Source organism: Cervus canadensis, chromosome 22 (genome assembly GCF_019320065.1).
Source record: "Cervus canadensis isolate Bull #8, Minnesota chromosome 22, ASM1932006v1, whole genome shotgun sequence".
Classification (NCBI taxonomy): Eukaryota; Metazoa; Chordata; class Mammalia; order Artiodactyla; family Cervidae; genus Cervus; species Cervus canadensis.
The window spans coordinates 33,651,820-33,665,409 of record NC_057407.1 but is presented as its reverse complement, the minus strand read 5'-3'; the positions used below and the strand labels follow the sequence as shown (position 1 = coordinate 33,665,409).

Sequence of the window (13,590 nt, the reverse complement as noted above, 5' to 3'; positions counted from 1 at the left end):
ATTCCTCCCAAGTCTGGTCTTACTATAGAAGCAATTAGTAAGAAATAAAACACACAAAAAAACAAGAAAATCACTGAGAGAGTGCTTATCACCATTAACTCAAGTCACTAATGGACAACTAGTCTGAGCATTCAACCTCTCCTGACCATTTAGGATTCTACTTCTGCTCTATGGGTCTGCTTTGACTTATTTGAAAACTAAACCAAACGGATAATGGCCTAATTATTACTCTTATTATATTAGGATCATATTTGTTAAAAACAGATTTTCACAAAATTGTGTCTGAGATATTAATCCCTCTTCCATGATGCAGCCTAGTTAAGTTCTATGATGGATGGAATTTGGAACTCTGGCTACAATCAAGAGTAGCTTCTTTTGCTTTCTTTCAAATACTGTACGATTATTACTTTACTCTGAGGGTCACAATGAGGAAAGATTTAGATAGACCTGCCAAGACACATGCCAGAAGTAGGGTTTACAAGAAGCTGGAATCCCAACGCAAGAGCTGATGATAGCTTTTGGAAAATTAAACACAGAAGTTAATACTCATTTCTTTGTGCATCACTGTATTAAGTAGTGCAACATATTAAAAGAGGAATATAAAGTTAGCAACACAGATACAAGCCATTCTCAACTTTGACGTGGATAATAGTGCCAAGGTAAGTAAGATGTTTGGAAAATAAGTATTTCCTTCATAGACACATTGTATCTTGTTAACAGACTCTACTCTTTCCAGATATGACAAAATCAAGACATATTTAGTGGTTTTCTAGTGCTTTCATGTATATTCAGAACTTACAGCAGACTATAGACGGAAATAGTTTTTAAACTATACTTGATTTCACATTCATAAGTTCATATTAATTTTGTATCCTTCATTTCAGTATGTCATTTGAAACGATGCATGAACTTAAAATGTCCCCTTATTGATAGAACAGAATATTACTTACCAATATTCATCCAATAAATGTGTAACGGTGGCAGACCTTTGGGAGGGTTGCATGGAAGGACAATTGGATCACCTTCCTCCACTTCAAGAGGATCGATTTTTTCTTTGGGGAATTTTGGAGCATCTGATATAAAAAAATCATTTAAAGACACCATTTAAAATTTTTAACCTTACAAGTAATGCTTAATGTTACAAGTATTATCTTAAAGCATTCTTCTTTTAGAAATTGGAACATTTTTAGTAAATTCAACACCCTAAATCTTCTTGTCTATGTCCTGCAGAGCAAAATACTGTTAACAATCTGTGCTGCATCATTATACAACCTTAAAAATATTTCTGCATTCTGTAACTGTAGATAACAAATATTTTTGCTTTGACATCAATAAGGCAACAATATGCTTGTGCATATTTCTCAGTGAAGAGGTATAAGCTCTGAGTCATAGGAGTTGCTCGTTTTAAGTTTTCATAGATTTGGAATCATTTTTCTCCAAATGTTATGATTTATTTTTAGGCAGATACTTATTTTCTGTCTTTTGCTTTATTCTGAAGCCCTTGAATGTGACTGGCAAATATTCCATTCAGATCATAATCAAACAAAATACACAATTCAAAGCCCACATGGGGAAAAAATGGTATGAATACAATGAAAAGCCGAACATGACCACTAGAAGTGGCAAAGAGAGCCATCCACACTGGAATCACTCCCAGTAAATAAAATTTTAAGTGAAATGAAATGGATGTAGGACAGGAGACTGCAGTATTTCAACATATTGTTTCTCTCCCATGCTGGAATCAATTTCCTTAAAAAGGTCAATGCAATTACTGAGAATGTAAGTCACAACAGTGCAGAATTTGAAATACAACACCGAAGTTTTATATTTTATGAAGTTATTTATAAAATAGTTTTAAGAATATTCAAAATATATTCCACCTCAACATTATTTGTACCTTTCAACTTTGGTAGGGGAATCTGCACTGTAGAATTACTTAGGGTTTGATAGATGAGAAAAGTCTTTTATGAGGTATTTATAGCCGTCCTGACCTGATGGAATTTATTAGCAGTTTTCCATCTCTATATTTCATTCTTAAAATATGGCTCACAAAAGATTATTATTATTCTTCAGAGTCTAAAGATATATTCATTTACTGTCAATTTTCCTCTTGAGAAGCTTTGTGCGGTTCCCTTGCTCCTCACCCCCATCCCCTACTCTAACTCCTTAGTGATTGAGGGAATTTGCTGACATTTCTTATCGATGCACTAGCTACAGTGAATTCAAGGACCTTTCACGGCTTAACATCGCAGGGGACAGTGCCATTATTACACTGCCTTTGCCAGTTCAAAAGACAGGCGTTGGCATGTGACAGCTCTCAGTGGATTCCCTCGTGGTCTACTCATGCTAAGATTTCTCTTGGCAAGTCTGGAAATAAAATTTGAGATGGGAACCATCTTGGACACGAATTTGGTATATATTCTGCAAAATGACTTGTTTAACATTTGCTGTTAGTCAAAGCTAAGCCTTGATAGATATGAGTTTGAGCAAGCTCTGGGAGTTGGTGCTGGACAGGGAAGCCTGGCGTGCTGCAGTCCATGGGGTCGCAAAGAGTCGGACACGACTGAGTGACTGAACTGAACTGAACCATCTTGGAATCATGCTTTTGCTCTAGGTAGAATGAAACTTCCAACAAAAGACAGAAGAACATCTGAGTGTATCCCCTACATGTACCTTTTTGATAAACTATCAATACCACCTATTTGGTAAAGCCTTAGCTTTGACTGACAGCAAATGTTACACAAGTCATTTTGCAGAAATATACCAAGTAAAGTGCAGTAACTTACAGAACTAGTATGTACCCTAAGTTCCAAATTCAAATCACTTGTTTAGTGAAACTTGCTCTAACTAAAGCTCAGTATTTATTGTTAATGAAGTTAGCAATGTTGTTTGGTAGTTATTGAATCTATTTATCTGTTTATACTCAGATCATAGAAGCAAAAGAGGAAGGGAAACAGATTAGGAAATGAAAGACGCATGTAATCCTGTTTTGCAACGAGCAAACTTTACAGTGCCAAATATGAACACACAGTTCCCTGGGTGGTATCTACTGTAAAGTCGCTAATTAAGTTGTATAAAGTCCTAATTGGAGAGCTGTCTCTTTAGAAAAAATTTAATAATTCAAACAGATAGTATCAGCAGTGAATCACTATCATCCTTGCATTAATTAAATCTAGATTGTAAAATTCTAATTACAAAAGTGTAACTCTGTTACTCAACTGGCTTCCAAGGCATTCATAATAAAAAAGATAAAATAAGATTTAGAAGTCTACCAAAGCCTTTATCACATACCATAAATCTGGAACAGCTTTAACCAAAGATAAATTAATACCTGGAAACCGGGAAGAATATTTATATATTTAATAATTTAAGGCCTGAGAAAAAACACTGTAAAGGATATAAATTTGTCAGGTTTTTTTAGATCTTACTCTTCAACTTTCAAACTATATTGCAAAGTTGATGCAAAGCAAAAAAGTGACTATTTTAACATTCACAGATAAATGTGAAATTTAATTATTATAACAACTGCAAGCATGACGTCTACCTCAATTCAATTTAAAAAATGACTATTTAAAAATAACTCCAACCAATGACTTTTGCTAATTGTATTTCTCTGGTGATGAACATTAGCATTGTTGAGTTAGGACAGATGCAATACTTTAAAAACATGAATTGTAAACAGTCATTTTTCTTTTGTGTGAGGCAACTACACTGCTGGAACTCACCAACACATGTCAAATAAGTGCTCTATTAACATCAAAAACAAAATCACTTAATTGTGTATCACTTAGTCGTGACTGGACTTGACTATGTAATGGTGTCTTTGCGAAGGGATCAGCGTCCACTTCTACATTAGCGTCTACATAAGCAGGATTTGAAGAATGTTTGGAAATCCTGTAATAATCAAGTCTAGATAGATCCATAAACATTTAGTCCCTATCAGTCTACCTCATAAGAAAATCAAGCAAAGCATAACACCCATCCTTTACTATTTTTCAACAGGCTTCCGCATTCATTATTCAGTATAGCAGAGAAAGTTCTAGTAATAACTCCAAGGGCGCAATTCCCTAAAAACCCACCTAACATGAAAAGCCTTTCTGAGAGGCAAATTAGCTACATGCTAGTATTCTTATTGAGGCTATCAGTGCACAGAAAACCTGCAAATACAAAATCTCTAGGGGCTCTATACTTGAGGTACTGACAATTAGTTTTGGAACTCATCATCTTAACTCTTTCAACTGATATACTAAAAAAAAATAGCATCTTTGTACTTGAAATATAGCAGACTTGTGAAAAACAATTTTTTTATCTACAGACTAGCCTATAAACAGCTCTGGCCTAGACACTAAAACTAACTGGCTGTTTTGCTTCAGACCACTATCCTTACTTTCTGTGCCCCCTTTTTACTTTTCTCTGGTGTCTTAGAATCCTTTCAATTCATCTCTTTGGGCTCCTCAAAAGCCTCCCTCAGAGGCTTTTCTTAAGGACAAGTTGCACAGTCCCACATGGCAACCAACTTAACCGTAAAGAACTGGTAATGAAATCTCATCAGAGAAGTTTAATGAAATACAAGTAATTCCGACTAACCATGTCAATGAAAAGGTACTGGTGACTTAACTATTACCAAGTTACATTACTTACATATTATCTTTATGTTACCTACAGGTTATCTTTCTCTGATACCCAAAGAATAAAATCAAATCTCCCATAGATTTATACGTGTAAATCTATGGCTGATTCATATCAATGTATGACAAAACCCACTGAAATGTTGTGAAGTAATTAGCCTCCAACTAATAAAAAAATAAACAAATAAATAAATAAAAAAACAAAAACAAACAAACAAAAAAATCAAATCTCCCTATATTCTCCCTCTCTGAGTCTGATAACCTATTGCCAAGGTTATTTTCAACAAAGAAGGATAAATGCTTTTTAGCTCATCCAGAGGATGTGTTAACAGAACGATGAAAGCATAGGCAAAAATGTGTAGCATTGGATTATACACATGTGCTCTGGGGCCAGCTGCTTAGGGCTGAATCCTGGCTTCATCCCTTACTATGTGACCTGAACCCATTACTTAATGTGTTTCAGTTTCTTCATTCATAAAATGGAATTCGACATGACACCTAATTCATTGATTTGTGGCAAAGTTTAAATAAACTCTTTCATATAATTCAATTAACATAGTGTCAGGCACTTAAAAATCACTCAATATGTTGGCTCTTATTCAAATATTTTCACTTTACATGGTAAACCCAGCCACATTATATAGAGATGGGCAAAGGGACAAAGCTTTCCTTTGCTGTTGTTTTTGATCTTTCATGTAGCCTATATCGTAACAACTTCCACATTTTATACAACTATTTGGAATTAACTTTATCAAAGAAAGTAGGGAGGGCACCTGAGGGATGAAAGACTGTATTTCATAGAGAATCTATGGGTTGTTTAATGAATTATTCTGTCCCCGTTCCTATGCCAAAGAGTTTTTATCTATTTTGACTTCTCACTTTGTTTACAGGACTGGCCTGGAGAGCTTTTGAGTGCCTTCCATTTCCCTTGAATGTGCTCAGCAAATTGCTGACAGTCTGGCATCATTATCATGAACGCAAGCCACTGCGCTCACATGCTGTATCACCCTGAACTCCAGTTTCTGTCTGCAAAGAGATTTAATTGATTCCCATTTCCTGTAGAGTACCCTATTAACCCACTTAGAAGTGCAGAGAAATAGCACTGCCTTTCAGTCTATGAACTGGTAATGAATTCACACTAAGGAAGGACAGCCCAATGCAGTCCATTTCATTCTAGTCCTTCACATACTGGGACGCATGAGAGCAAAATCCTCGGTCTTAACCAAACCTTTAAAACTCTTAAGTTGTACTCTCTACTGAACAAATTAATCCTCCTAAGGTTAGTCTGCATATAGTAGAAGAAGAAATTAGTGTATTCCACTGGACCCCTACTTTTGCTATTCTACCCTTCCCAAATGAGAGCAGTAAATAGCCAAGATATGTCTTAAGGAAACTGACCTGAGAAATTCATACCAATGTAGAAACCCAGCACACTAGAAATTCTAGGTAGTTTCTAGTAAAACAATATACAGATGATTTCACCACTAAATCTGCTATACCTTGCATTACTTTACGAGTAATGCATACTGCATTTTTACCTTTATTCATTCTTTTACTCTTTAGCCAGTAAATCAATCACTGATAATATGAATTCACGCAGCATTTATAAGAAAATATAGAGAAGGAAGAATAGGACAGGATAATATCATTCTCACCTTTAATACCCTGATTAATATATTTGACAGTCAGAGTCTCTTCCAAACAACAAAAAATGCTTTTAAAATTCCACAGAATTTACACATGGATATTCCTAACATTACTGATTATTACTAATTTTTCTTTATAATAGTCAAAAGTTAGAAACAATCCAAATGGACACCAACTGGTGAATGGATAAACAAAATGTGGTATATATCTGTATCATTATTATATGAATATTATTCAGCAATAAAAATGAACAAACTACTGATTTATCCTAGAACATGAATGAATCACAAAAATCAGGCTAAGTGGAAAGAAGCTAGATGGAAAAGATCACATGTTGTATGATTTCATTTACATGAAACATTCAGAAAAAAACATTTCTAGAGGCAAGCGTCAGACTGGCGAGTGCCTGGGCGTGGGGAGAGAGAGTGCCTAATCTTTCAGGGATGAGGGAAATGCTCTAATACTGGCTTCTAATGATAGTTGAACTGAAAATTTTTATGATAAAAGGAACCTGTGTACATAAGCTGGTAAAATTTATGATGTGTAAATAATACACAGAATCTATAAGAAAAATTAGTATAGGCTAAGATAGACTAAGAACGTTAAGTGGAGAAGGCTGATCTGTGCCATCAAGGGTAAGTAAAACTGAACAGCCAAAATGGAATTATTTACATCATCATTCTAACTTCACTGATATCTGTCATAATGAAGGCAAGAAAATAGCTCACCTTCTCTCCAGACTCACTGACCACACCCACAGGATTTAGGTTTCTTGGGTATAGCCTTTCTTTTGTTCACTGCTGTATCTCAAATTACTAGAAAAGTGTCTGACACATGAAGGGAGTTTAATGAAGATCTGTTGAATAATTCACGGCCTAACTTAGCATGCCATATCTTAGAAAATCCATTCAATTGAATGATTTTCTCCATATTTGAAAACAGTACATTGTGTTTGGTTGTTTTATTTTTTAGTTTACTCTTTCTTTTCCTGGCAAAGTCAACTGCAATTTTGTTAAAAGTAGATAACTAAACACAGTGTATAAAGTTTTCTGTCTGTAGGGGGTAATGACCAGATTTTCAGCTACTGTACCTACGTTCAAACTTAGAATCAAGCCTTTAAGTTTGTTCTAAAGAAAAGTTTAAGAAGTGAGAGTTAACAGAAAAAGAGACACACATGTATAGAACAGACTTTTGGGCTCTGTGGGAGAAGGCGAGGGTGGGATGTTCTGAGAGAACAGCATTAAGACAAGTATACTATCAAGTGTGAAACAGATCGCCAGCCCAGGTTGGATGCATGAGACAAGTGCTCGGGGCTGGTGGGCTGGGAAGACCCAGAGGGATGGGGTGGGAGGGGGGATCGGGATGGGGAACACATGTAAATCCATGGCTGATTCATGTCAATGTATGGCAAAAACCACTACAATATTGTAAAGTAATTAGCCTCCAACTAATAAAAATAAATGGAAAAAAAAGAAAAGAAAAAACAAACAAAAAAAAGAAATGAGAGTTAAAACTTTAAAGTTTTACAAACTTTAAAACTCATATCACAGAGTAATATAAATGAAGAATCAATTCTCTACACCTTAAGAGAAGAATCAATTGATAAAACTTGTAGGAAGCCTTAAATGGTCTCTGATTTATAAACTCCTAAGAACTGGGCTGATGGTCCTATTCAACATATAAATAATTGCAGAAAGGTGTTAGATGATGAAGTAATTTTAGGAGGAGCTGGAAATGATGCATGAGAAACCTAATTTACTTTCCTCTTTTCTACAGCACCAGAAAAAATGGTGCAATTATCCACTACATAGCTCAGATTCAACTCTCATCTCTTAATTACGATACTAGCCAATTCTGGCCAGAATTACCCTTACATTGTTCATGCCTTCACTTGGTCTGCTTTGATAATGACAGAAAACATTTTCTTTTCAAAATCCTTTAATTGCACAACCTTATACTAAAATGTACCATTTCTCTGCTATAGGTCTAGCAACTGCCTGTTCCTTTGTGTCTCCATAGCAACCACTAGAATTCAGGTTAGGGATCAGCCTAATGCCTTGTCTGGTACAACAGATTTTTTTTTTTTTATATCTTTCTTTCCTCTCCCTCGGTCTCCTACATCCTCATCTTACTTCAGTTAATTATCTTATATACTTATCAATCTATATGATACACTATATTATAGTTTATAATAATATAAATGATGCAATATAGTCTATAATATAGAACTATAACTATGGCTGTATTGTTATATCTATGTGACTTTATGATTCTCAGTCACAGTTTTCTAACCCAGAATTCATGAACACTCACTACTGTCATTTCAAACCCAAACTCCAGAGGCCAGTTTTCAAGTCTGAATGTCACTACTCTGCCCACTACTATGCCCTAACATCACACTTAATAATTCCAGTATATCTAAGACAAATCAGTATGCTACATACTAATTAATTTTGTATATATAAAGACCACATAAAATAAATGTAAAGAATAGAAAGAAAGACATGCAACACTCTTTACCCACCACCCATCATAAGAGAAACATAAAAGCACTGTTACCTTTCTATCTGGTGTAGATAGATTATTATAGTAATAATCCTCCCTGTTCCACATCCCGTTAGAGGTAACTACCATCCTAAATTTTGTTTTCATCATTTTCTTGTTATGCATTATGATTTTACCACATGAAATGATAATCCTAAATAATATTCTATTAATTTTTACATATACTGATCTTATATAAATGAAATCACATTTTATGTTTCTTTTAGAGATTTGTTTTCATTGTTCAGCACATCTCTAAGGTTCATCAGTCTTCACTGCTGAGTAATTTTTGTATGAATATGCCACAATTATTTCATTATATCACAAATGAACTTGTGTTTTTGTTCAGTATATTTCTAAAACACAAACAATGCTGCCACAGCTCTTCCTGGCGCACATGGGTAAGGGGCACATGCACATGAGCAAAGAAGAGGAATTTCTGGGCATTGGTGAGAGTATCTTTAACTAAGCAGGCAGTGACCAATATGCTCCACAGTCCAAGCAGTAAACTGTACTCTCCATGATGGATACGTGTTATGCCGCCCACAGTTCAGTTCAGTCGCTCAATCCTGTCCGACTCTTTGTGACCCCATGAATCGCAGCACTCCAGGCCTCCCTGTCCATCACCAACTCCCAGAGTTTACTCAAACTCATGCCCATCAAGTCAGTGATGCCATCCAGCCATCTCATCCTCTGTCGTCCACTGCTCCTCCTGCCCACAAAGTACCACCTAAAATTGCTACTTTCAGATTCTGCTGTATTTCCCAATTTTGTAGGAATCAAATGCTTTTATTATTTAGGTTACAATAGCTCTATTTCTGATTACTAATTATATTAAGCACATTTTTATATTTGTATTGAGTATTTCAGTCTGAGGTACAAGTTTATATCTTTTGCCACTTTGTTTTTTGCTTTTTACTTGATGGTGGTGGCTTAGTCGCTAAGTTGTATCTGATTCTTTGCGACCCCATGGACAATAGCCTGCCAGGCTTCTCTGTCCATGGGATTCTCTAGGCAAGAATACTGGACTGGGTTGCCATTTCCTTCTCCAACTTAGAGATCTGTAAAATTATTTATAAATACATTAATATTATCTTCAGTTATATTCATTTGCAATGTTTTTTCTGGATTTTTTAAATACCCATTTCTCAATTGTATTTTGGTCATATTTGCTTCATAGCTAATGCATCATCAAATACTGAAAAACAATCCGAAGTTTCAGGTATAATGTTCCATACATGCTGATTAGCTAGAGCTTGTGATTGGGTTCTTATAATCCTCCATGTGCTTTTCTAATGTTGCCTCTGCTTGAGCTCCCAAATAATGAAACACATGTTACATCTTTCATCACTATGGTAGATTTGTCTATTTCTCTTTGTGCTTCTATTTCTGCTCCATACACTTTCGTATTATGTATGTCTGGTACATTAATCTCCAGGGAGCCTTTGTAAAATAAAGTCTATTTTGATTGATATTAATAGAGCTATATGTACTTTTCTTTTGAACAGTATTTATTCAATATATCTATCTATTAAAAAGATGAAACATCTTTTCCCCCTTTTAGTTTCAAGAATCTTATTTTCTCATGATTTAGATGTGTAATGTGGTAAATAGCTTATAACTTTTTAAATTTTGGAGCATTTAGTCTATTTACTTTCATCTTTAATTAATGACATGTTTAAATTTATTTCTATAGTTCTTTCTCTCTCTTTTCTTGCCTTTTTCTTTTTCTTCTTGATAGCAGAGCTTGATAATCACTCATATTTTGTTTTATATGTATAGTGTAACTATTCTATACATTTTAAGACACATACTTGTTAAGATTTTGAATTTGAGTTATAGTCTCTCCTCTAGAACAATACAGAAAACTTAAAAAATTTAAACCCAGTTTCCTGTCCCAACTTTAAGGATAACACACACACGTTTTTCATTATTTGTTCTCCCCAGGTTTCTGTACATTCTACTCCCCCAACATAAGGTGTCCATATCCTGAAAGGTCTAGAACTCTGCAAGAAGAAATTATAAAACTGTCAAGAGTTTCTGTTTTGCATCTAAGAATTTTTTCTTCAAAGCCTTTGGTTAGAATCAAGTAGTACTGGATACCTTAAAATTCAGGAAAATAAATGACCAAATGTGAAAGTCAGTATTCAGAGATCCCATGCTACAGAGATCAGATCTGGTAATAAATAAGTATTCAAATGGGTATATCTTTCCTTTTCTCCTTTGCTTTTCACTTCTCTTCTTTTCACAGCTATTTGTAAGGCCTCCTCAGACAGCCATGTTGCTTTTTTGCATTTCTTTTTCTTGGGGATGCTCTTGACTCCTGTATCCTGTACAATATCATGAACCTCCATCCATAGTTCACCAGGCACTCTGTCTATCAGATCTAGTCCCTTAACCTATTTCTTACTTCCACTGTATAGTCATAAGGGATTTGATTTAGGTCATACCTGAATGGTCTAGTGGTTTTCCCCACTCTCTTCAATTTAAGTCTGAATTTGGCAATAAGGAGTCAATGATCTGAGCCACAATCAGCTCCCGGTCTTGTTTTTGCTGACTGTATAGAGCTTCTCCATCTTTGGCTGAAAAGAATATAATCGATCTGATTTCAGTATTGACCATCTGGTGATGTCCATGTGTAGAGTCTTCTCTTGTGTTGTTGGAAGAGGGTGTTTGCTATGACCAGTACATTTTCTTGGCAGAACTCTATTAGCCTTTGCCCTGCTTCATTCTGTACTCCAAGGCCAAATTTGCCTGTTACTCCAGGTGTTTCTTGACTTTCTACTTTTGCATTCCAGTCCCCTATAGTGAAAAGGACATCTTTTTTGGGTGTTAGTTCTAGAAGGTCTTTTAGGTCTTCATAGAACCGTTCAACTTCAGCTTCTTCAGCATTACTGGTTGGGGCATAGACTTGGATTACTGTGATACTGAATGGTTTACCTTGGAAACGAACAGAGATCATTCTGTCGTTTTTGAGATTGCATCCAAGTACTGCATTTCAGAGTCTTTTGTTGACTATGATGGCTACTCCATTTCTTCTAAGGGATTCCTGCCCACAGTAGTAGATATAATGGTCATCTGAGTTAAATTCACCCATTCCAGTCCATCTTAGTTCGCTGATTCCTGGAATGTTGATGTTCACTCTTACCATCTCCTGTTTGACCACTTCCAATTTGCCTTTATTCATGGATATTCCAGGTTCCTATGAAATATTGCTCTTTTTAGCACCAGACCTTGCTTCTAACACCAGTCCCATCCACAACTGGGTGTTGTTTTTGTTTTGGCTCCATCCCTTCATCCTTTCTGGAATTATTTCTCCATTATCTCCAGTAGCATATTGGCGCCTGCGATGGCACAGAAGCATGTGGATCACAATAAATTGTTGAAAATTCTGAAGGAGATGGGAATACCAGACCACCTGATCTGCCTGTTAAGAAATCTGTATGCAGATCAGGAAGGAACAGTTAGATCTGGACATGGAACAACAGACTGGTTCCAAATAGGAAAAGGACTATGTCAAGGCTGTATATTGTCACCCTGCTTATTTGACTTATATGAAGAGTACATCATGGGAAATGCTGGGCTGGAGGAAGCACAAGCTGGAATCAAGATTGCCAGGAGAAATATCAATAACCTCAGATATGCAGATGACACCACCCTTATGTCAGAAACTGAAGAACTAAAGAGCCTCTTGATGAAAGTGAAAGAGGAGACTGAAAAAGTTGGCTTAAAGCTCAACACTCAGAAAACTAAGATCATGGCATCCAGTTCCATCACTTCATGGCAGAAAGATGGGGAACAGTGGAAACAGTGGCTGACTTTATTTTGGGGGGCTTCAAAATCACTGCAGATGGTGACTGCAGCCATGAAATTAAAAGACGCTTACTCCTTGGAAGGAAAATTATGACTAACCTAGACAGCATATTAAAAAGCAGAGACATTACTCTGTCAACAAAGGTCCATCTAGTCAAGGCTATGGTTTTTCCGGCAGTCATGTATGGATGTGAGAGTTGGACTATAAAGAAAGCTGAGCGCCAAAGAATTGATGCTTTTGAACTGTGGTGTTGGAGAAGACTCTTGAGAGTCCCTTGGACTGCAAGAAGACCCAATGAGTCCATCCTAAAGGAGATCAGTCCTGGGTGTTCACTGGAAGGACTGATGTTGAAGCTGAAACTCCAATACGTTGGCCACCTGATGCGAAGAGCCGACTCATTGGAAAACACCTTGATGCTGGGAAAGATTGAGGGCAGGAGGAGAAGGGGACGACAGAGGATGAGATGGTTGGATGGCATCACCGACTCAATGGACATGGGTTTGGGTAAACTCCGGCAGTTGGTGATGGACAGGGAGGCCTGGCGTGCTGCGGTTCATGGGGTCACAAAGAGTTGGACATGACTGAGCGACTGAACTGAACTGAATAAAGAAGTTGCTTACTCCTGGGGATAATTACTGATAAATAACAGCTTTAATGCTAAGGGAGCTTGTAATTTTCCATGGTTATGATGTATGGAAGATATTACTAACATATACTAATATCACTGGGCACTCATACTGAAGTTAGGTGGGGCTAAGCCATTTGTTCTGCTCCACCTAAGAAGGTGAGTAGAAGCTGCCTGTGTAACTTCTTGTGGGAAGCAGTGTTCTATACCCCCACTCTCTGACCCAGATGGTACAAGTTTCACATGGTGCAGAGACAGGATGATGGTATACCCATCAGTTAGGATCTCTGATAAGCTACATGGAGAACAGTTGCTCTGAAGAGCTGCCAGAC

At 36.4% G+C, this 13,590-nt stretch overlaps 1 protein-coding gene across 11 annotated transcripts in view; it reads right to left on the bottom strand.

Annotated features, from left to right (window-relative positions):
- The window catches only part of CHL1 (cell adhesion molecule L1 like), a 223,156-nt gene that overhangs the window by 67,539 nt on the left and 142,027 nt on the right, over positions 1-13,590 (bottom strand). For all 11 annotated transcript variants that reach the window (XM_043442808.1, XM_043442804.1, XM_043442811.1 and 8 more), the window contains one exon: positions 951-1,073. In XM_043442808.1, coding sequence (XP_043298743.1) covers positions 951-1,073 — 123 coding nt within the window. The remainder of the gene's footprint in view (positions 1-950; positions 1,074-13,590) is intronic.